A 25073-nucleotide genomic window follows, 5' to 3' on the forward strand; every position below is an offset into this window, starting at 1 on the left:
ATAATGATATTATAAATTATTATGAAGTGTTAGAATCGATATCCCTTTATAGTAATTAATATAAAGTGATTTTCAAATTGTAATCAGATGTTTAGATTATTCTACAATGGCAATACAATCTAATCATAAACAATTAGCTACGTTTCAAGAATTTCATGAGTAGGTTTTCTTTGTACGGCAATAAAATAAAATAATTTAATAATACATAATACCTTACCTTTTTTTCTGCAATATTATTTTTTTATGAACTTCAGTGCATTATTTTATATGAGTTTGGCATATATCAAAAGAATCAGACATTAATGCCATTAGATTACACTTTTAGTATTTATTATTATTTCTTTTGTATTAACATATCAGTTTTACACCACCGCCACCAATAGTAAAAATATTTTTCATCTATTTTGAAACTGAGATACATTGTAATATTTTAACATAACATATTTAAAATGTTTTTATCGATGGACTATTATTACAACATTATGTGCCTGGTTTCTAGGTGCTTTATTTGATCAATATCCTAATCAGTATTTGTAGAATACTTAAAAATGGCGAGCCCTAATTCAGAAACAGAGTCAACTTCTATGTTTATGCAAAGAAGCGATGGTAAGAAAACAATAAGTCCACCGCGTTCCGAATCATCATCTAGAAGAAACTCCTCTGTCAATGTAGCACCAGCGGAAATTATCACAGTAAAAGACTTCTTTGATTTCATGAAGACAGCCTATCAGGTTTACGAGCACTTGGAAGGTGACGAGGAGGAGGGATCAAAAATTAATTGGGAGGAATTGACAAAGTTAACTGTTATCAATCACGTTATTGAGCAGCAAGAGAGAGATCTTCTTTATCAAACTGCTTTTGCAGAACCGAAGCCAATTGTTAGTAAAAGTGATACGGCAATTGTGAAGAAAAGTAGCATTGAGCGCACTGAAAAACGGTTCAGTTGTAGTGAACTGGAAGGCGAGTAACATTAATTGTATATTGACTTGTGACCATAAGAATGATAAAATACTTATTTCATATTATGACGTAACCTTTACTTTATTAAATGGAGGTAGGTCCAAACTTACATGTCAGTTAATTTCATTAAACTTTTAGGAAAAGTTCGAAGGCGTTCATTGCCACCTGAATCAAGAGTTGAGATGCTCGGAGTATGGACAGAAGCTAATCTCAATTGTAAATTAAATGATGTAAGTAAAAATATTAATAAAAGCAAAATATCATCGAAGTCTTTCAAGTAATACTTAACCTATTTATTCCTATTGTAGGTTATAAATGAAGGAATATTGGACTCTATTTTACCTTACTTACTTGGGTATAAAAAACCATCGAAGACAACTAGTGTTTACACTCCCATTATTAAGAAGGTCACATCGAGCTCAACAACTGAGATAAAAAAGCCAGCTAGTTTTGGAGGTAAACAATAGAAAAAAAAATATATAATTTACTCTCCCAGGAAACCCTCTGTTTTCCATTATCAATTTTATTTTACGTTTTAAATTATTTAATGGAATATGTTCAATGAAAACCTACTGATTATTCAATTTATAGGTTTCGTAAATGAAAAAGAATCTAGAGACCGACTTGGAAGACGGAAATCGTCAGTTGTAGCTGCTCAAGAGCGAAGTAATCAGAAACAAGAGTAAATATAAATAAAATTATTTTTATTATTCTATTTTATATATTTCTATTATATGTTCCATATATTCAATAATTTCAATAAACTTGTCATCATCCGATATGGTCTAGTGGCTAGGATACCTGGCTCTCACCCAGGAGGCTCGGGTTCGATTCCCGGTATCGGAATTTCTTTTTGTGTCATATTTTTATTCTGTTTATAATTTTATAGGCAACGACCAATTATTTAACGCATTTAAATAATATAGTTAACAAAAAAAATTATATTATGAATATTTAAACTAAGATTTATAAGTATATAATATACATTCTACTGTCTAACTGTAAGTGGCACATACATTACAAAGTAATTTTTAACTTCACCGCTGATTTTATATGAAAAAATATTTACCTTCACGACTGTAATCTCAATCAGGGTAATCAGAGTTAGTTTTTAAAGAATCAGCAACGCGCATATGACTTCCCTGGTGCTTCAGGCGCCCATAGATTATTGTAATCATTTACCATTAAATGAGCCATTCGCCTTTGAGGTACAAAAAAAATTGAGAATTTCCGATCTTTATGTTAAAAGACCTCATATAATTAATTATTGGCATTAGAACAATATCAATGCAATGAGTATAAGGTTAAAAAAACAACTGAGTATAGCATGAGACAAACAACTATAAATAAGTATATTGAACCGGTTGTATGTAACTATTATGGTGAAAGAACAATGTGGTACATAACACCACGAATATTTAATAAATTTTTTAACGAAAACGATTGTTCAAGTAGAGAAATATTTAATTTTAAACTAAAAAGAAGGTTACTCGAAGAAATGCAGTAGTATAAATTGTATATTATAGTTTAATTTTAAATTAAGTATAAGTAAAAATGAGTGTACATATTCGCCAACAAACTGCCAAGCAATCTGATAAATAAATAAATAAAAAAAAACATAAAAATACCTAAATAATATAAAAAAATAATAATATAATAAATTCACACAGCGCCATCTAGTCCCAAGCAAAGCAGAGCTTGTATCATGGGTACTAGATGACTGATATGAATAAATAGATACATTTTTTTAAATAGAATAGAATAGAATAGAAAATCATTTATTCAAATAAACTTACATTGAAGCACTTTTGAATAGTCATTACATTTTTTTTAATCTACCGCTTATAATATAATAATATAAATATCTACATAATATACATAGAAAACACCTAGACCGATAAAATCGAAATCATACAAATGTGGTGGATACACCACTGGTGCCCTGCCACCGTAAACTATTAGCGAAAGCGAGTGCATTAGTTCATTATCATACATATATATATATCATATTATCATAAATAAAAAAAATAGTATAGAAATATTACATTACAAAACAGTGGCGACGTGGAAATTCACGTATGTGACGAGGTGAAGGGCCTCAAGAAGGACTTCAGATGCCCTCAGAAACTGCTCGTCTCCAAGATGGGGTACTTTGCTGACGTCACGGCTGGACAGAGGCTCGAGGATATGGACATATCCGTACACTGCGACATTCAGGTACTAGGATTTTTTATATGTAACTGAAATAGGAGTTTAAATTACCTTGATGGTAAGTGGTAAACGTCGCCTATATATATGAATAGAATTCTTTTCTATAAAATTGGATGGACTAGCAAATCTGACGGTCCATCTGTTTGTCAACAGTAACCGTCCTTGGTAGATCTGTGATGCGCTATCAGAACCCTCGATTGTGCCCGGTCGGTTCGCTGGGAAGGACGGCTTTTTTCGTTCGATCGCTTAAAAATTAATTATGAACAAAAACGATTAAGACGTACGATCAATAAACGTGATCTGACAAAGTCACAATTTGTCACATAATGTTATACATCCCTGTGTAAAAAGTGTTTGGTTCGTTCCAATCTGTTAAAGAAGTCAGAAATGTGACGTCATCACAATTTACACCACCTCCCGCACAATGTCACACTTTGTCACACGATGTCACACTTTGTCACATATCGTCGACTACCTGTCTGAATATTTATTACTAACTAGCTGTATAAATTCCTTGTTATCAGATCTTCGATTGGCTGATGCGTTGGGTTAAACGCGACAGCATCCTGGTAGCTGAGTGGCCACTGCTCGACCCTCACAACGTTGTGCCCATACTGGTCTCCGCTTCTTTTCTGCAGGTAACACCCGCGTCAGCACCGATCAGCACTATTCGCGGTGGCAATTTTTTTATGGATGATAATATAACGATGCACCCGTCTGAATGTGTGCACATGTGTGAATTGTCCTGAAATTATTATTATTATTAAACTACGTTATCCATTTTATTTTCATCCCTTATAATTATAACTTTGGCACACAGATGGAGCCACTCCTCCACGACTGTCTCATCTACTGCCACGCCCATCTGAATGATATTGTGAAGACGTCTACCAACCTCGCCTGCCTCAGTGATGCACTCCTCACCAGGTACCTTTTACCCATATGAAGAGGTATTAACGAGCTCGGTGGTTTAGCGGTTTCGCACACCGCCTTACTTTCGATGGTCGCGAGTTCGTTGTCTTGTACGATAAAAACATTTGTAATCATTAGAGACCGTTTTGTCTCGATTAAATTGTAAAGTTGACATAAGTATGATTAAGTAATAATATTTTATTAAATAGTAATAATAATGAAATAATTAATAAATATATTTTGTAGTATCTGCTGTATTTTGGTATATAGGCGACGGTATATAGCTTGGTATATCTGTTTTGGTATACAGCTTTCCATCTGGTCAGAGGCGGATCTACCTACGAGCTTTATGGGCTGCAGCCCAAAGTACCGGAGATACAAAGAGCCCCCAGCTCTCACTGAAAATAATAGGCGATATTTAGATTAAAAAATCTATTACGGTTATTATCTCTAAGGTTGACAACCTTATGGTAGAGTTTTTAATATTAAAATATTTTTTGATATTAAGCTTAAAAAATCTATTAATATTAAAAAACCTACCATAAGGTTGTCAACCTTATGGCAGGTTTTTTAACCAGAGATTAATCAAGGTGGGCCGTCAGCTTGTCAATCCAATAAACAATATAATCCAATATCCATAGACATTATTATAATTTTATTTTACATATATGTTAGTTCTTATGATATATATAATATGGGCCAATATTGTTATATAAATAACTAGCAAATGTTGTTTTGCCATATAAATTAATAACGCTATAAAAAAATAGGGATTGGTGATAGAAGGGTGAAAATTTAGAGTTGTATGTATTTTTTAATGACACATAATAAAAAAATTGTCAAAAAATGAAAAAAAATATGAGGGTGAGGCACCCTTAATACTTAGAGGTATAAAAAATAGTTATAGACCTACTGATTATACCTATAAAATTTCATCAAAATTGGTCGACGGCACGGGACGAGAATTTATATATTAGACTAGCTACTCGCCCCAGCATCGCACGGGTGTACATGTACCTTATGTAATTTACTATGAATCACTCTATCTATTAAAAAAAAAACCGCTTCAAAATCCGTTGTGTAGTTTTAAAGATTCAAGCATACATAGGCACAGCGACAACGACTTTGGTTATATATACTATGTAGTGATGATATTAAGTTGAAGTCTGAAGCAAACAAATAAAACGTAATATAAATTCTCATCTAGATTAGCAGCAATGTACACAAACGCGGAATTAGAAGCAATAAGAGACCGTAAGGATAAAATCCAGTCGCGTCTCTACTGCAAGATGATAATGTCCCTCGCTGAACCGGTCCCTGAAACCCTCCGTGGGCACTACGCCACGCTCGCCACGCTGTTCAAGTGTGTCAAGTAAGTTCCAATAAGTTACACTGTAAACAATCATTGCTGTTCATGTGTGTCAAGTAAGTTCCAATAAGTTACACTGTAAACAATCATTGCTGTTCATGTGTGTCAAGTAAGTTCAAATATGTTACACTGTAAACAATCATTGCTGTTCAAGTGTGTCAAGTAAGTTCCAATAAGTTACACTGTAAACAATCATTGCTGTTCATGTGTGTCAAGTAAGTTAAAATAATTTACATTGTAAATATAATTGCTGTTCACGTGTGTCAAGTAAGTTCAAATAAGTTATACTATAAACAACCATTCCTGTTCACATTTGTCGAGTAAGTTCAAAGAACTTACATTGTAAATAATCATTGCCGTTCATGTGTATCGAGTAAGTTCAAATATGTTACACTGTAAACAATCATTGCTGTTCATGTGTGTCAAGTAAGTTCAAATAACTTACACTGTAAATAAATAATATTTAATAATTAAGTAATTAATGGATTAAAGAATTTTAATAAAAAAATTATTGACAATTAAACTATAACTCGTGTCCTAACTTCGAATTACGCTGAATGATTGTGAAGTTCAAATCTGGCCGACACGTAATATACAAGTGTTTCGTTCTTTAGAAACAATGAAATTTTAAATTTCACAAACCAACAAAGAAGTCTGTATGTATATATAAAACATTAGGGCAGTAGATAAAAATAGAAATAGAAATAATCTTTATTTAAATAAACTCATAACAATCACTTTTGAATAGTCATATTTTGATTCTACCACTCATTCGGAATGCACATTCATCACAAGAAGAATGAGCAAGAAACTTGTGTGTTGCTCTTTTTAATAGATGTTATATAATAATCAAGGGGATAGAGATTGTTAGTAATGTCGACTGATGACCCCATAGCTAGCAATGTACAATATCAGCTTGACTTTACGCGGATCCTTCTAGAAACCGTGATAAATTCATAGTACATTTTCCCTGATGGACTTACTGATCTTACCTCATACACATCCTATCGTCCTCCACTGGTGCCCCGCCAGTGTATAACATTAGCGCAGACATGTGCACTATACCATTATCATTCAGTAAAACCAATTTTTGTGATGTCTACGTCAGATGCAACAAACTGCTGGGGCGGTATATAGCCGAGCAAGTGCCATGCCAGCCGGCTAGCATGAGGGTCGACCGACGGGGGAATGTCATCTCCTCGCACAACAAGTATTTATTTATTTGCATTATTTTATTTATTTATCAGATAATATAATATAATAATAATAATAATAAGTATATACCAAAAAGTCTGAACAAACACCTAGACACGTTGCATATCCCCTCATCTACAATAGACTTATTACAAAAAGCCGTCATACTAAACACATGCCGAATAGTCAGAAAATTTCTATCTTCATCACATAACTCATCCATGCTTGGCTAAGGCCCGCGTGTTTGAATATATTACCCCCGTAAAAAGGGAGATAAAATATATATAAAAAAAAGAGACGTATGGGATGAACAGGGATCAAAGCTGGAGCCTCAATGAGTACATCACGTGGCTGTACGGGGAGCTGCGCTCGTGGCGCCGCGTCTACTGGAGGCTGTGGGCAGATTGTCACTTCCTCAGGTGTCAACTGTGTGACAGTTACTTTCCCGCTTATCAGGTATGATTTGAACTTTTTTGAAAGAAAGAAATATATTGAAGTGATACTTCTATGTAGACGTTATTGGGGTTATTAAAATTACTATTAAAAAATAGGGATTGGTGATAGAAGGATGAAAATTTTGGGTTGTATGTATTTTTCAATACCACATAAAAAAATTGTCTAAAAAATAAAGAATGTTAAGGGCGGACCCTTATCACTTAGGGGTATGAAAAATAAATAGTAGCCGATTCTTAGACCTGATATGTGTATAAAATATAAAAATTGATCAATCCGTTTCGGAGGCGTATGGTAACTAACATTGTGACACGAGAATTTTATATATAAGATAGTATTAATATGTATATTAAATGACAAAAAAGGAATGTGTGTTGAGACACAGTAGAAGTACAACTCAGCGACCAGTTTCTTTCTCTCAGAATATGATAGTAGACTCCACACTCTGCCGATGTCCTCTCTGACGCCTTTTTTGACTAAATAATCCTAAGAGATTGTATTCACACACTTCAACTTAAAAATGTAAAGTAACAATAAAATTATTTAAAAGAGCAACACGCAAGTTGCTTACTCGTTCTTGTGATAAGACAGCATTCCGAACGAGCGGTAGATTAAAAAAATGTGATAACTATTCAAAAGTGCTTCAATGTAAGTTTATGTGAATAAATGATTTTCTATTCTATTCTATTCTAATTTAGACACCTTCTGTATAGAAGATTTACTTCAATAAATTTGGTCAATTCAGTCCATAGCTATAGCCTGTATTTCGAGATTTTTGTGAAATGAACTGCTTTTCTTGGTCACCATTCAGATGGAGTGGTGTTCCCACCATGAGCAGAGCGCGCACATGTTCGCGGTGGATGGCCGGCCCCCCCTGCCCGCCGGCCGGTACCCCTGTTGCGGCGAAAGAGCCTACCGGTTCGAAACCATCACCAGGAACACGGTATTTTTTTTATTGGGTTGTTTGGGCTATTGTCAGGTGCTCGCACCTAACACTGCGACTCTCGACTCTGAAAAAGGGCGAGCACAACAGATCTACATAGATCTGTTGTGCTCGCCCTTTTTCAGAGTCCGCTACCTACACCCGCCACACGGAACACAGTAATCTATTGTATCATTTAGACGGCCTCAGTGATCTAGTGGTTTAGTCCGCCGCCTCAATTCCGATGGTCGCGGGTTCGATTCCTCGCACAGCATAAACACTTGTATTCATAAGTGTGATTGTTTGTATTTGAGTTAGAGCTTCCACAGACACTTAGAAAGGTCATGAGTTCGAATCTAGATAATAAAACCTTGGGTGTCAATTCATAGTGCTGGCTGAGTTCCAGTGATACCTATATCATTGTAAATTTACCAATAAATCATCGCACATCATTGATTCTTTTTGTAAAATATCTAATATATAAAATTTTCATATCACAGTGTTAGATGCTATAACGGCTTAACCAATTTTGATAAAATTTTATATATTCTACTTGGTACAAATTAAGTATTTGTCATTCTGATATATAAGCTGTTTCATTAAAATCTATCGCGAACTTTCGCGTTTATGACATTAGTAATATTGTAAAATTTATATTGTATTCATCGACTGTTAGTTGCCACCAGGTGTTCTTGTTTTCCATTCCAAATAAATAAAACTGACTCCTCAGGGTTGCCAGTTCCGCGAGCACGCGCCTGATGAGCGCCTGGCGACTGACGCGGCCGTGATGGAGGTGTACAACAAGTTCCGCGACATCATCGCCATGAGACCTCCGCAGCTGATGTTCCCGGAGCGTCTCACCAGGCTCGTACCCAGAGGTGACTATTCTGAGTATATTCGATACTAGCTGTGCCCGCGGTTCACCTGCTTAAAATTGCCTACTAGCAACCTCCCCGGCTTCGCACGGGCCCAATATTCCATCCATAAAAAAGGTTATAGTGAGTTAACCTCAAAAAAAGATCGTGACAATGTACGTCTGTCCTTTAACACATATACATATAGCAGGGATATTGCGGATGGAATTTTTTTCACATCCGCGGATGCGAATGCGGATTTTTTTGCGTTCAGATCTGCAGATGCGGATTTAGATTTTATTTACAAAAAGTTATATGGGTGCAGAAATAAAGTAACATGAATTAAATTTTCGAATCGGTTATTGCGGATGCGTAAGTGGTCGCGGATGTCTAAATTGATGCGGAAGTTCTACATTTGCGGATGCAGATGCGAATATTCGTGACCTCCCTGATATGTAGTAGCGGTTTTTTAGAACTTTTAAAGGAGAATAATTAATTCCGTTAAATATATTTTATTTTTGCATAGCTTTAACAAACGCACGCAGCGGAATCACCCAAACTGAACATTTATTGCTTCATTTTTCATTGTACAATGCTAGCGATCGAGTAGTTAGTTTATTGCCATCCTTTTCCCCCAAAGAACTGGGCGACGACAGCACCGGCCGTCTACAATGCAAGGAGGTGTTCTGGTGGCAGGGCATCCAACTGGTGCCTCCGCGGCAACACCTCGGTCTGCTCGGCAAGTTGTACACCAGCAACATCAAGTTCAACCGTGAGATACTTGTGTCTATTCACAAAGTGATGATTAACTTGTGGGATGACGTGTTAAAATACAAAATGCTTCTCTGATTTAAAAAAAATCTTATGATGGTGCTTAATATTAGATTCACGGTAGATAGCCAAAAATAGCTATTAATATAGTATCACCCTAAGTTCAAGTTCCTTTATTATTTATTTATTTCATATTGTTTCGTACGGTTTTGTTTTTTGTTTAATAATAATTTCTTTTCCGACAACATGATCCATTTTGTTTGCAACAACTTAATAACATAACTTATCCTATCTTAGTAATATAATAATAGAAACAAAATAAAAATGTAACCTTTAACATATTACCTGTCCCACCCAGTGTCTTAGAATGGGACAGTTTATTTTACAAGCAATTGCCTTCAGGACACTGTTGGAACTCTCACTCTGCGGGACTCTCCTAATAGGAACATTATTCGCTTCCGCCGTATGGCATATCCGTCGGTGCGCTCTTGCGCAAACATATGTGCGCTGCAGTGATGGGGCAGTAGTAAATAGTCGAGGATATAGTTGAAAATCGGTGTTTTGCTCCGTGAGTGATTCTCCACACTGAGCTATAAATCAATGAAGTAAACCATCATTTTATGAACATTAAAAGTATAATTAAAATTATTTCAAATTAACACGTCATCCTATCATGTAATGCGCAATTCACGTTAAAATATAGATATTGTAAATAGTTGTTATAGAAATAACAATACAGAGATAACAAATTATACAATCTGTTCATGTATCTAGATGGGTTCGTTCAATATTAGTTAACTTATAATAGAATAGAGCAGAATAGAGCAATTTGACGCTTTACCAAAGGAATGTATCATTTATGGCACAAAAAATTTTTAATAAATTACCACCAGTCTTGAGAAAAATGCCCTTAAATAAATTAAAAAATCGATTATATTACTGGTTGACAAGTGTTTTTATGACATCAAAGAATATTTATGTGATGATTGTTGACTTTTTTTTTTTATTACTATATAATTAGAATGGTACATAAGACATTAATTTTTATAATATTATAGATTATAATATTAGTGCTTGTAATGAGTTTATTTGAATAAAGATTATTTCTATTTCTATTTCTATTTCTATTCCATTTTAATATACCCAAAATTTGCATGCCGTAAAATGGGGCAATTAAACAGTTGCTAATAATATTATTACCTGGACATATTATAATATCTAACTGTATAATACGCAAATAAATAAATTTCATTTCATTTCATTTCATAGAAAATCATTTATACAAATAAACATACATTGAACCACTTTTGAATAGTCATAACATTTTATTTTCAATCTACCGCTCATTCGGAAAGCTAATCATAAGAAGAATGAGCAAGAAACTTGCGTGTTGCTCTTTTAAATAATTTTGTTGATACTTTACATTTTTAAGTCGAAGTGTGTGAATATAAATTACCAACTAGACTAATTCAAATAGTTATGGTTAAATATCGGAAGTTAACTAGTTTCCATAGCATAGGGACAACTGAGGTTCAGTGTTTAATACTGTCAGTCTTACGCTAGGTTAAGTTGAAGAAGTTAAAGAAATTGAGTTGAGTAGGCTATGGGACGACCAGCCATTGAAATGCTGAGAGTTTAACTTCCTTACGTGAACATCACTGTGGTCCAAAGCAAACTATCTAACTCCAATAATTGGAGGCTTGCACATGTTGAAGGCATCGGAGAAAGGGAACCAATATAATAAGGCTAACCAATATAATAGGGCTAACCAATATAATAGGGCTAACCAATATAATAGGGCTAACCAATATAATAGAGCTAACCAATATAATAGGGCTAACCAATATAATAGGGCTAACCAATATAATAGGGCTAACCAATATAATAGAGTTAACCAATATAATAGGGCTAACCAATATAATAGGCCTAATCAATATAATAGGGCTAACTAATATAATAGGGCTAACCAATATAATAGGGCTAACCAATATAATAGGGCTAACCAATATAATAGAGCTAACTAATATAATAAGGCTAACCAAAATAATAAGGCTAAACTTATTATATTGGTTCCCTACCTCCGATGCCTCTTCCTCCAATATTATCACATGCTATTTCTAAATATAGGACGTGATGATGATGGTAAAACTTTGAGGATTCCCTTTCATCACTGATGAGAGTAGGGAAATATTATCAGTATGTCAGTGCAGCGCATAGAGAAGAAATACTTTATACACTGCACTCTTTTTATTTAATTTCTTTTTTGATGTGGAAAGTGGTAATTTTAAGGACGAAACCGAAATCTAGAGGGTTTTAATTACATTTTTAACAGATTGTATATTTTGCTTCGTAGCAAGTCAATGTAGCAGCCAGGTGTATATACTGCTTGCGAATGGTGCGTAATGACTTGGTAACTTGCCATTGGCTGACACAAACGACAAAATTATTGTATATACACTGAGTTTCCAAACACTACTCATCTAGCAAAGCAAACGTTAGTCAAAGATCTCCCTGAAGATGATCCTGGCACGAAGGACCAAATATTTTGGGTCCTTCGAGTTCCAATTGGCTTTCAACATTTTTAGTTACTTCGTGGCTGCTATAATTCTAAATTTAAATACTGCCATCGAGGAATCGAGTTTCGGTCAGTAATATCTGATGTACGGGTATTTTTTTTAAATATGAACATTATGTAACGGACCAAAGTTGAAGTAGTATCAATATGGTCGTAAATGGCGCATACGCAGCAAGTGCGCGCCCCGGCTCCCCGACGCTGGCCGGTACAAGGGTCTCCGCTCAGTCTCTCGCCGGGACCTGCACCGCAGGACCCTGTCAGTCACCAGAGTGTGACACTAAACTGAAGCCCCAACTGCAAGAAACCAGAGCAGAACCGTTGAGAGTAAAGGTAAGCACGGGAATCCGGCCCGATGGACCAAACCCACTACAGACGGTATCGGGAAATCCTTTAAGAATTTATAATGTGTAGTTATACCTTTATTTTTTTATAATGCATGCATATCGTTTTAGCTATATCAAATCAAATATCTTTATTCATGTAGGTCTATTACAGACTCTTATGATAAGTTAAATCTACCGTCAGCTCGGAGTACTTTCTAGATAAGAACTGACAAGAAATGTATTTGTACATGTAACAATAATTTTGATTCATTGATAGATTCATTTTTAAATTCAATTAGGTAGAATACAGTGACCACCAGCATATGCTCTTACATTTTTATCAAAAGGAAATCCGTAACCCGAACAGAACAGTCCCCACAAACAGCACTCGTTCACGAGTATGACGAATTATTATTATTACTGTTTCGCACAGTGTTCACTGCAGGTTAAAAAACTATCAGCGTATACACCCGAGATGCCTAATTGTAAATATATTCTGTCAGATTATCTAAAATTAAGGAAAGTAAGTATTTATAGATTATAAACATTAGGTATTAAGCTTCACATATTATCTTCGTTATTTCCCACTTGTAAATAAAAGTTAAGTATGTTTTATTTATTGGGATTACGTCATAATAAGTAATTAAATAAATAAAACTTTTAATGCACGATGTACATAACGCATATTTTGTTAGATTTCGGCCCTTGCTTCAATATTCTGTATGTTAAATATGTTTTATTTACTGAAATTACTTCATAGTAAGTAAGCTTATTTAAGTATATATATATTTCGAAACTAATTGTCTGTCTATTTTGTTGATTGTATATTTAAGTAGCCGTAAAAGTTAGAATATTAGAGTTTTCACTATTTAAACAGTTTTATTTTCATATTATTATATCAACATTGCATGAATCGATTATTGTTATCATTAAACTACTATGTAGTTTATTGCAAGATTATTCTTATTCAGTTTATATTGTATTATTTATTTTGAGTTAATATTTTTAATAATTCGGTGTACTAGTGATTATTTATTATTATTATTAATACAATTTCTAAAATTAAAGTAGCCTAAGTTAATCCTTATAATATTAGCTATCTGCGACTGAAAGCCCTTTCAAAATCCCTCCAACCGTTTCAGAGAATAACAATAGAACAAACAGATAGACAGACAGAATTGATAGAATCAATTTTTTCATTTTTTTATGTAAGTAACGTATTATATATGTTCATATACATTTAGTGAAAAGCTATTGAATCGATATTACAAACCGACACTTCAAATTTTATTTATATGTATATATTTTTCTATCATCATCTCAGCCCGGAAGACGTCCACTGCTGAACAAAGGCCTCCCCCCAAAGATCTCCACGACGATCGGTCCTACGCTGCTCGCATCCAATGCCTTCCAGCAATCTTGACCAGATCGTCTGTCCACCTTGTCCACCTGTCTATATTTCTATAGATATATTTATCTATTAATATAATTGTGATATACAAAGAAAGGCATCCAAGTCAGTGGGATGATGCCGGCCGGGGGCGATGTAGCTGCTGATGATGGAGCCGAGGATACCAGCTCGGATGAGAGTGAACAAAGCTCGGCGAGTGCCAGGAGCGAGGAGGACGTGCCGCCCAAGAGGTCACCACGGCTGCCCCGGCCGCGCTCCAATCCGCCCAACAAGTGAGTATGAGGTTTTTTTTATGGATGATAATGGAATGGTACACCCGCCTGCGCTGAACGGTTTATGTTGGTGGGGCATCAGTGGAGGATGATAAGATAAGCATGAGGTCAGGTCAGTTAGCCCATCGTGACAAATTCACCAGGAATTTATCGCGATGGTTTCCAGGGGAACCGCATGAAGGTCAACCATTACAAGGCTAGCAATAAGATCATCAGTCCACGTTACTAACAATCTCCTTTCCCCCCAATATGAGGTTATTATACAGGCCATCACGGTCTAGCCATTTAACACACCTCCTAACTTCAGATTAATCGCAGGTTCGATAACAAAATTCATCTTATTAATATTATAAATGCCAAAGTTTGTGAGTATGTATGGATATTTCTACTCTTTTATGGAGAAACTACTGAACCGATCATCATGAAATTTTGTACACATGTTCTTGGAGGTATTCAAATAAACATAGTATACTTTTTATTAAAAAAAACAATTATTTTTTAGAAAAAAATTTAATATCAAAATTTTACTACTTCAGCGCTATCTAGCAGCCAATAATGAAGTTTAGAAAGCCGAGAGAAGCCGCGGGCAAAAGCTAGTAGGCTATAAATTTCACGCGGATGAAACGTTTCACAGTATGAAATAATAATATAAATATAAATCGTCTCTGTTGTCACGGTACTGAGGACAGCGCCCTTCGGCTAGTAGTCCTACTTCATGAAGGTAGTCAGTGGTGGTCATATGTTATAGTGCTCTGGTTTTGTATACCCTTTTGCGACAAATCCTGTGATCGATCCCCCATCCAATTCAAACGGAGATTCAATTACTACGGGCTGAGTCGAGGTTCGAACCCCTAGCGGTGCTCTCAGAATAAAATCGTATCCATCAGGCGGGAGTCCTTCAGCCGCTCCGTAAGTCCTTCCGCGGGTTTGGAGTGCCATCTGCACTCGCCCCCTATCGGTGAAAAAGTCCTGTGTAAATATACATATATAAGTATATGTATAGATTCTATATAATTATTGTACGGTAGACGAGTCCGCGTGGTGGGCCGTCAGTGGGTAGCTTCGCTATCAGCTCGCAGCAACCAGGACGGACAGCGGCGCTTCGAAGAGCGCGCCGCACGACTCATGAAGGCTGCGCTCGCAAGACGTGCCGCCATCACACCAGCCAAACCCAAGACACCGGCCGGTAACCACGACTTCAAATTTATTTATTTTAAACTTTAACCGTTTGATTGCCATACTTTTTTACTCAAGTATGCCTAAAAATGCCAAGAATAATAATTTATTTTTGATGTCATAATCCCTTTCCTACAAAAAAATCTATATTTCTTCAAAAAATTGTCTAATTACTCCTGGTAATTTTGGGACACACGTGCAGGAGTCCAAGTGCTCCTCGGCACTCTAACGGTTAATTAATTAATTTTATTTATTTGTACTTACAGCTAATTGCCGTTTATATTTTAAAACTATTATATAATACTTTACTATATATACTACTTAAACTATACAACGAATAAAATATTCTTATTTTATTAATTATGGAAGGCAAGGCTTCTGTGTATACGTCAGCATCTTGGACCTTACCTAAAAATAAATTTAATTGCACTTCGACATAATATTAAAATGAAACTGAAATATCATAAGCGCTATAAGAAATTTGGCAATCCTCTTGACTATGATGAATTTGCTAATTACAGAACTAAGAGCAAATATTTAATCGAATCTTGTTATAGAGACTTTGTAGCATCAGTAGAGACATCTTTAAAAGGTGACATGAAGTCCTTTTGGAGATTTGTCAATAGTAAAAAGGGAGTGAACTCGATTCCTGTAACTATGGAATATAACGGTGTCTCATCAAATAATCCATCAGAAGTTTGCGAGCTGTTTTCGAAGTGTTTCAGCTCTGTATTTGTAAACAGTCAATGTAATTCTAACGCCAGTTCACCTACTAGTTCTCACAGCAGTGTCCTAAGCGGCATTAACATCACACATAAAATGATATTAGCCAAAATAAAGAAGTTAGATCCGAATAAAGGTCCTGGTCCTGATGGTATTCCTGCCTTGTTTATTAAGAACTGTGCTAATGAACTGTGTTTGCCTCTTAGTGTATTATTTAATAAATCCATTGAGTATGGTACCTTTCCTACAGTTTGGAAAGTAGCACATGTAATACCCATATATAAATCAGGATGCAAGACTGATTGTGGAAATTACAGACCTATTAGTATATTGTCATGTTTAGCAAAACTTTTTGAAAGTGTAGTGTATGATATTCTGCATAGTCATGTCAAATCTTCTTTGCATCCTCAACAACACGGATTCATTGCCAATAAATCTACCGTCTCTAATCTTATGGAATATAAGAACTATCTTTGCAGGGCTTTTATAAAAAGATCACAGGTGGACTCCATCTATACCGACTTCTCAAAAGCATTCGACAAGGTCAATCACGCTGCGCTTTCTAAAAAACTGGCAGAATTCGGAGTACATGGCTCTCTGCTTCGCTGGTTCGAGTCATACTTGAGTCGTAGGAGTCAGCTGGTTGTAATTAAGGGTCATACCTCTGCTCCCGTCACACTGTTCTCTGGTGTGCCGCAAGGTAGTCATCTAGGCCCGTTATTATTTGTCATCTTCATAAATGACCTAATCGATGTCCTATCCTGTCCTTGTCTACTTTATGCAGATGACCTTAAGATATTTTCTACGGTGGACAATGGTACTGACGCTCAGAAATTGCAATCGGATTTAAATTCACTTTCCGATTGGTGTGATCGTAATTTCATGCAGCTCAATGTGGGTAAATGTTTCGTTATAACTTTTACTAAAAAAACAAATAAACTCGAATTTGACTATATCCTTAGGGATAAAATTCTTGAACGTAATCGTGTCGCAAAAGATCTGGGCGTGCTTTTTGATGACAAACTAACATTTCGAGACCACTATGATAATATTGTTGACCGTAGCTACCGTCTTCTTGGGTTCATTACAAGATCAACTAAAAACTTTCGGCAGAGTAGAAGCTTAATTAGTATCTATAACTCACTCGTACGTAGTATTTTAGAATATAACTCGGCTATCTGGTCTCCCTTCTATAGACTACATAGCAACCGAATTGAAAGTATTCAAAGACGTTATTTAAAGATACTTAGCTATAGATGCGGCTTAGGTCGTAAACTTGCATCTTACAGTGAACGTCTGAAATACTTTAATCTGGACCCTTTATATATAAGACGACAAAATAATGACCTAACCTTGTTACATAAAATTATTCATCATCAGTTGGACTCGTCCACTCTTCTTTCTCTATTAAACTTTAATACGAGATTTAGATCACGCAACCGTAATTATAACACCTTCTATCTTCAGGTTTACTCAAATAATACTTCTTATTATAATCCAATAGTTCGAATGTGTCGCCAATACAATGAAATTCTTGTCTCGAATAGAAATATAGATATTTTCCATTCAACGCTGGTCCAGTTCCGGAGACAATTAAATTTCCACCGTAAAGTGACAAATTATATTTAACATTATACCAATTTTCTTTTCTTTAATATAAATAAAGTTCTGTTAACATGATAATTTATTGCATTGCGTAGTTATAGTTATATATAATTTTCTATTTAGTTTACTTTTTATTATATAACCTTATCTAATTATCTAGCGTATATTGAATGCGTCTATATAATTTAGCTCTTAGGCATACATAGTGTTGGATTACAATCCAGTTCTGTACCGAACTACACGCTCCTATTATATTATTATATTGACTGTAATCTGTTTTGTATGCTAATAAATAAATAAATAATTGCAATGCTCTCATAGTGGGAGAATTATTAGTGTGACTTGTGCATATGCACATATCCGAAAATAAGATGCATATGGCGGACGTATGGCACACCCCTTAGGCATTTTCACCGAGTCCACCACAGGGCGAAGAGAGATCAGTTGGCGGTGTATTTAAGTAAATTACATAAATTAGAAATAATAAAAGTATAAATATCATAATATTAATAATTTAATAAGATATGTATACGCAATTTCGCAAAATAACAGCCAATTCGATAAAATATCCTCTTTCATTAATTAACTCATGAATATTCATTTATTGCCTAGGTGGTGTTTATCCCAAGCTGGAGGCGGAATGGCGGGAACGGCACGGCCAGAGAGCAAGGAATACTGTGTCGGCTCGTCCCCGACAACCGGCCAACAAATTCAAATGAACAGACCAACTGACCTGCTTTTATTATATATATATCTACTATCGTTGGTAGAAAATTGTAGTCACTTTGTTAATAAAAATGTGTAATAAATATATTGAATAGGCTTGGACTATATTTTTGTTTTTTAACCGACTCAAAGAAAGGAAAAGGTTTTCAGTTTATATATTTTTTGTTTTTAACGTTTTGTTACTTCTTAACTCTGTCATTGATATATCAATTTGAAAAAACGTGTTAGAGACTAGTTATAAGTCTAAGGAATTTATTAATTTGATAGACTAAATAACTAAGTTCTGACAATGTACAAGATTGGAGGGAAGAGGATTGTTAGTAATGTGGATTAAAGACCGCGCAGTGCTACTAGCACTGTCAGGTTGACCTCCACGCGTATCGCCCTGGAAACTATCCTGATAAATTCTTGGAGAATTTGTCACGAAGGACTAACTGACCTGACCTCATGCTCATCTTATACTGTCCACTGGTGTCCCGCCAGCATAAACCGTTAGCGCACGCGGGTGCACTATTCCATTATCTATACATATAAATAAAATTGGAGTCTGTAATATTGACAATTGTTTTTTACTACATGCATATGTATATAAATACGGTACATACATCAAAATAACATTTTTTACAATTTTGTTTATCTGTTTGTTCCGACTAATCTCTGAAATAGCTGGACCGATTTTGAAGGGAATATTTTTAGCAGGTAGATGTAATAAGGAGTAACTTAGGCTACTTTTATTTTAGAAAAATAAAGTTAAATTCCACGCTGTGGAAATCGCAGGAACAGCTAGCCAGTACTTAAAAAGACTCGATTTTTTTTATTAATTGTATACATATGGTAAATTATAACACAAATTGGTCAATAGAATTTATTGCCACGTTTTATATAACTTATGCCTAGAAGCGCAGCCGGTGCGGGAATTGGCTGGAGCGGAGCCCGAACGCCGCCCTGAGGTAACCGCGCAGCGTCTTCTTGTCGGCGCGCTTGCCGATCGCTTTGATAACTGCCTCGTCCACCAATTTTTGATCGGTCTTACGCTGTTCTGATGGAACGTATTTCTGAAATATAATTAGAAAATATTAATACTATATCTTCTAGAGGTGAGGTTGGTTTGTTAGTGATATGTACTGATGATGTTATTGCTACTAATGTGCTACGTCAGTTGACCTCCACGCGGTTCCCCATTGAAACCATCGGGATAAATTCTTGGTGAGTTTGTCACGATGGGCTAACTGACCTGACCTCATGCTCATCTTATCATCCTCAACCTGCACTGGGGTAATCCCAGTTGGGGTATGCAAATTAAATAAAAAATACATTAGCTGCCTATGAATGCCAAGTTTTTGTCAAGTGTATTATTTTTCCCTACCGTCCAGTTCAGTATACATATTCGATTGATAAGAACTGTCAAGAAAATCTGAATTTATTTTTTTAGAAGCCAGTTTATTTAGATTGATAAGAACTGTCAAGAAATTCAACAGAATTTTTTTTTAGAAGCCAGGTTTTTTACATTGCTTACTTACATAGGTGTCTATGTCTAACATTAAATGAAAATCTGGTGCATGAACAACTTATGTGCATGTGGATGGTACATAAATAGCAATGGGGTTATTACCCTATTGATATCTATGTACCATGTCATTTTGACCTCCATGCAGTTCCCCCGGAACCCAACATGTTAAATTCCAGCCGAATTTGCCACGAGTTAACTGACCTGCCCTCATACTCATCATCCTCAACTGTTGCCCTGCCAGCGTATACCGTCAGGCGGGTGGACCATTCCATCATCATCCCTTATAATTACCTCCTTCTTTGTAACGAATATGTCCTCTCCCTGTTTGCGCTTAACGCTGCGTTTCACGCTCTTCTTGTTCTTCTTGAAGTAGGCGTCGTCGAGGTGCGCGGGCAGCTTGAAGTCTCCAAGGTCTACACTGGTCGATGTACCGATCACAAACCGTTGGGGAATGCGACGCAGTGGGCACGCGTTGAACTGAAAATATATATTTATTACAATTTTACAGCACCACATCTATTTCTAAATTAAGCAGAGTGTAGTGGCTCACTATGGAGAAATGAAATACAAATAGAAACAATCTTTATTCAAATAAACTTTTGAAGTCACATTTTTTTATTCTACCGCTCATTCGAAACGCAGACTCATCACAAGAAGAATGTGGAAGAAACTTGTGTGTTGCTCTTTTAAATAAATATTGATTTACTTAATCTCTGTTCAATCAGATAACATTGTCAGCTATGAATTTTAAGTTAGATATTTTCTACAAAAACATTATTATCAATTATACATTCTTCAATTTTACGATATGCTTTTTTACAAAGAAAATACGATTCTGACAGTCGCGGGTTCGATTCCTCGCACGCCACAAACATTTATATTCATGAATATAATTATTTGTATCAGTCTGGGTATTTTCTATGTAAAATATGTATGTATTTAAGAAAAAAAAATCTATGTATTTGTATCATTTATCTAGTACACAAGCTTTAGCTAGTTTAACTTGGGTTTCTAGAGAAAACTGGTTGATATAAAATTACAAACACGACGTTACTTACGGCGAATGGTCCAGTGACGAGCAACAATCCGCTGGGCAGGATACCCACGAGCACGACCCGCTTGCCGGCGTGGCGGCCGGCCAGCAGGATCAGCACAGATCCTGGCTTCAGATTCGGTCGGATCCTGCGCACGTGCTTGCTGAACGTCTTGTGGTGGGGACGCTTGCGGAACCTGCAAGCCATAACATACTGAATGACTTCTTTCATAAAATTCAAATAGAAAAATCAATAGTATAGTAATTAGTTATTAAAATCTCTAATCGCTTAATAGAGCTTTATCATTATGAAATAATGATAGAGCTTTTTAAGTTGCAGTTGCGCAAGAGTATTTTAAGTTGCATTTTGACTTGTCTAGTTACTCCATATAATTTTTTTATGTAATTACATAATATACAATATTTCACTGTCCGTGTACCTAATTAGGGACATGGACAGTGAAATATGAAAGTGAACTGTTGTCATTAATTATTGAACTTGAAAGTTGTGTTGTTCCTCTTGAACAATCACGGGGGAAAGAAATGCAGCGCCGTCTTTCAACTATTAAAGGCCCTGGGCACGTTAGAATAAGGAGCCCCCTATGAGAAACAATTTTAAAAAGTCGTTTGTGATGAGAGGTTTAAAATCTTGCTAGACATTTATTATTATTAAATTAATAAACACAAATATTATTTCAATTTGGACAGATTACGGTTATGACCAATCCTGTATAAAGAGGGAAGGGTATTGTTAGTAATTGGAACTAATAACCCCATAGCTGGCAATGTACCAAGTCAGGTTAACCCTCATTCTACCAGAAACAATCATCAAAAGTTCCTAGTACTATAATCGGTATATAGTACTATAACTTATCACTTAGTGAGTGGTGCACTCCCCAGTGATATCAGTATATGCTGGACGGGTACCAGTATAAGATGAGTATGAGGTCAGGTTAGTTAGCCCATACTGGCAAATTCACTAGGAAGTTTTAACTTATTTTTTTAGGGGAACCCACATGGAGGTCAATCTGACCTGGTACATTGTTAGCAATGGGGCTATTAATTCCTAAAAATCCTCTTTTCCCATGAAGGTTGGTATTGAGGTGTAGCATGCAGGCGCGGAACGCGAATTGCCCTGGGCTATATCTACTTAGGGGCCTACTTATATTAATCAAGTAAAAAAATACACGGATCAAAAACAAGCGACCAGAAATTCCCTGTTTTTTTCGATAGATGCATACTTGCATGGGTTAATTAATTTCAGAATTGCCAACCTTATGATTGGTATTTTGACATTCTAAATATTTTTTTTATATTCTAAATATTGTTTCAATGGGGCCAGGAGGCCCTTTGTATTCTCGGCCTCTTGTATACTGTAAAAACTCATCTGTGTGGGTACCTCAGTGTCACCTATTATGCTAAACATTGGTTCGTTTGATATCCCATATTTTTATATAGTGCTAGCTCACCCCACAAATGTTGTTTTGCAATATACATTAAAATCGCTATTAAAAAATAGGGGTTGGTGATAGAAGGGCGAATTTTTATGGTTGTATGTACTTTTTAATGCTAAATCATAATAAAATAAAATATAAAAGAAAAATATTTAGGACATCCCTTATCACTTAGAGGTATGAAAAATAGATAGTAGCCGATTCTCAGACCTATTGAATATGGATGAATTTCTTAAAAGTTGGTCAATCCATTTTGGAAAAGTATAGTAACTAACTTTGTGACCTGAGAATTTTATATATAAGATGCATGTTTATATTAATGTACTAAGTATTGCTCGTCCATAAAGGTAACATAGTTGACTAGTGATTTGACATGGACTTACTTGTCCTGGGTGGGGTAGAATGATCTCCTCCGACTGAGCAGAACTGTGCGAGTGCCTCCGTTCTTCTCACCACCAATCTGCTTCACCACCACTGTGGGCTTCTTGGGCTTTGCCGCTTTGGGGTTCTTTTTGCCAACAAACTTGTACTTAGCCTGGAATTAATAAAATAAAATTACAGAATGTCAATCCTTTAATAGCGGTAGTAATGAGAAAAATAGTGACTTTTATACTACACAAGTTACTATTTAATGGCTAAATTATTATAATTATATATTTTTTTCTTTCTTTCCTTATTTTTTGCTTTACATGTGGCCTTCTTAATCAAAAGCACATATAGCATAAAGTTAAATAATAATAAATAAATAATGATTGAAACTGGAAAACAAACATTTTAGTACATTTTTGGAAACCTACCAAATTATCTATTATAATTTACTGGTAGTATAAATATTTCAAGTTTCTACAAACTCCAGAACTAACTCACATCCAAAATACTATGGAAAACAAAAAATAAAGCGGAAAAATCTCATCGCACATCATCAGCTGAACCTCAACAAACATTATCATACTTAATGATACAGTGATATTGCTACTACTAAAAATTTCAAATTAGTCCCTATTTTCCACTCTACTCATGACAGAAATTTAAGACTAGCTTTTGGTCTGGTAAACCATTTATAACTGTATTATGAAAGTATAGTCACTGATCAATAATTCAGTGATTCTGTTCCATCAATAGTCTATATCACTAATATGTTTATACTGAATTATATATTTTAAATGTCAATAAGTTTGCATAACTTGATATATTTGTTTAATAATATAGACTCTGAAATACAGACTATAAAATTTTCAATCTGTAACATATGATGCAGAAGACATGACTTTTAAATTATCAATGTTTACTTATGTTTTGATGTGCATTTAGGTGCATTAAACATATCATGGTTTGTCTTAGGCATGCTTAGCACAGATCAGTTAATTTAAACATGTACACACTTTAATTAAGTATTGTTGTTTTTATTAAAGATGTATTATAAAAAAAAATACCAGTAAATTAAATTTAATAATATCCATATTGACGGTAAAATAAGATATTTGTATGATTTAACACACTTACCTTCTTATGGAACATCTTAGTCTTGGAGAATCGGACAACTCCATTACCCAAGTCGTAATTTCTTGGTCTACCAACTTTGGGCTTCTTGACTCCGCCCGCTGGGGCCGCGGCGGGCTTGGCCGCCGCCTTGGGCTGTGGTGGAGCCATATCTGGACATACGAAAACTCGCTTTAATAACAAACTTGCCACCTGACTCAATTTGAGGTTAGGTCAATATGATTGGTATGCACAGTTAGCTTTTACAACATAGGCAACTCATTATAAACATTATTTCTATCAATCATGATAGAATTTATAATTTCAAACATCGACACATAAATTAATTCTTTATAAACCCTAAATATTGCCAATGATTATAGTCACTAACCAAAACGTCAATTTATAAAATATTAAAATTCTACAATAGTGTATAAGTAAAATATAACACAAAATCACTTGTCCATTAAAAAAAAAACTTTATTTCTGCAATATAAACACAAAATGTAGTAATTTCGAAATAATTCGATTGGATTTATTTTCAATAAAAACAATATCAACTCACTTTCAAACCGGGTTCAAGAAAAAGAATTCTGACAGATGATAAAACATATTATTTATGGTACAGTAGTGCGGTGCCTCTGTTTTAAATCCATGTCGGCGTTATCGTTTTTATATGTTTTAACAAATCTTTATACAAATCTTTACTACCAAATAGCAGTGGACTATTTTACATATTTAATTTTAAACTAATTAAATGCTACGTGGTAATTATTAATATTTTGTTCGGTACATAGTCGATTCAGTTACTTTGTCTATGACTATTTCGGTCCGGAGTTAACGAGAATGCAAGGCATGGGACACTGACATTTCAAGCAACTTTTGACATATGTTGTCAAAAGTGAAATCTTACTTGAAAAAAAAATAAAAAATCAGTGATTAAAATGGCTTCTTTGAGGAGCCCGTCTTCGCCGTCGGACGGTTATAAAAGATTCAGTGATGATTTCGCAAACACCAGCATCAACAATTACGGCTCAAATGTTACAAGTAAACGGAATCTAAGATTTTTCTATGCACTGTAGCCGCAAGATATTATGTACGCTTTTCTTGTATTAACAATACATTGTAATATATTTAACA

General features: G+C 35.1%; 2 protein-coding genes and 1 non-coding gene across 5 annotated transcripts; 2 read left to right on the plus strand and 1 right to left on the minus strand.

Annotated features, from left to right (window-relative positions):
• The first annotated feature begins 299 nt into the window (after positions 1 to 299).
• Positions 300 to 18510, plus strand: LOC131848888 (SANT and BTB domain regulator of class switch recombination). 3 transcript variants are annotated; one of them, XM_059198844.1, is made up of 18 exons: positions 300 to 422; positions 500 to 960; positions 1099 to 1190; positions 1269 to 1416; positions 1552 to 1642; positions 3018 to 3177; positions 3696 to 3809; positions 3992 to 4098; positions 5291 to 5455; positions 6561 to 6662; positions 6961 to 7102; positions 7911 to 8042; positions 8752 to 8899; positions 9516 to 9647; positions 12394 to 12551; positions 14049 to 14227; positions 15256 to 15413; positions 18344 to 18510. In XM_059198844.1, exons 2-18 carry the CDS (start codon positions 549 to 551, stop codon positions 18448 to 18450), a joined length of 2547 nt encoding a protein of 848 aa, XP_059054827.1. In that variant the 5' UTR covers positions 300 to 422; positions 500 to 548; the 3' UTR covers positions 18451 to 18510. The 3 variants fall into 3 exon arrangements, with proteins under 3 accessions (XP_059054827.1, XP_059054826.1, XP_059054828.1); XM_059198843.1 differs by having other exon boundaries at positions 300 to 960; XM_059198845.1 differs by lacking the exon at positions 7911 to 8042 and having other exon boundaries at positions 300 to 960.
• Trnae-cuc (transfer RNA glutamic acid (anticodon CUC)) lies at positions 1735 to 1806 on the plus strand. Its single transcript has one exon. It is a non-coding gene; the product is annotated as a tRNA-Glu (tRNA).
• A 798-nt stretch (positions 18511 to 19308) lies between the features above and the next one.
• LOC131848898 (large ribosomal subunit protein eL6) lies at positions 19309 to 24582 on the minus strand. Its single transcript, XM_059198858.1, has 6 exons — positions 24499 to 24582; positions 23958 to 24106; positions 22838 to 22989; positions 21026 to 21197; positions 20259 to 20444; positions 19309 to 19512 (listed from the first exon to the last, which is right to left on the minus strand). The coding sequence occupies exons 2-6, from the start codon at positions 24102 to 24104 to the stop codon at positions 19351 to 19353; spliced, it is 819 nt and encodes a 272-aa protein (XP_059054841.1). The 5' UTR covers positions 24105 to 24106; positions 24499 to 24582; the 3' UTR covers positions 19309 to 19350.
• Positions 24583 to 25073: the final 491 nt, after the last annotated feature.

The sequence above is a fragment of the Achroia grisella genome, unplaced genomic scaffold (assembly GCF_030625045.1).
Source record: "Achroia grisella isolate CSIRO2021 unplaced genomic scaffold, CSIRO_AGI_Agris_v1 utg598, whole genome shotgun sequence".
Lineage (NCBI taxonomy): Eukaryota > Metazoa > Arthropoda > Insecta > Lepidoptera > Pyralidae > Achroia > Achroia grisella.

What these genes read in the sequence shown, in the direction of transcription:
- LOC131848888 (XM_059198843.1), top strand. Translation starts at nt 549, where the DNA reads ATGGCGAGCCCTAATTCAGAAACAGAGTCAACTTCTATGTTTATGCAA. An exon ending in GTTACTTTCCCGCTTATCAG is followed by an intron (nt 7,103 to 7,910) that starts GTATGATTTGAA and finishes GTCACCATTCAG; the next exon opens with ATGGAGTGGTGTTCCCACCA. An exon ending in AAACCATCACCAGGAACACG is followed by an intron (nt 8,043 to 8,751) that starts GTATTTTTTTTA and finishes CTGACTCCTCAG; the next exon opens with GGTTGCCAGTTCCGCGAGCA.
- LOC131848898 (XM_059198858.1), bottom strand. Translation starts at nt 24,104, where the DNA reads ATGGCTCCACCACAGCCCAAGGCGGCGGCCAAGCCCGCCGCGGCCCCA. An exon ending in TCGTCACTGGACCATTCGCC is followed by an intron (nt 20,445 to 21,025) that starts GTAAGTAACGTC and finishes ATATATTTTCAG; the next exon opens with TTCAACGCGTGCCCACTGCG. An exon ending in TATTCGTTACAAAGAAGGAG is followed by an intron (nt 19,513 to 20,258) that starts GTAATTATAAGG and finishes ATTATATTTCAG; the next exon opens with AAATACGTTCCATCAGAACA.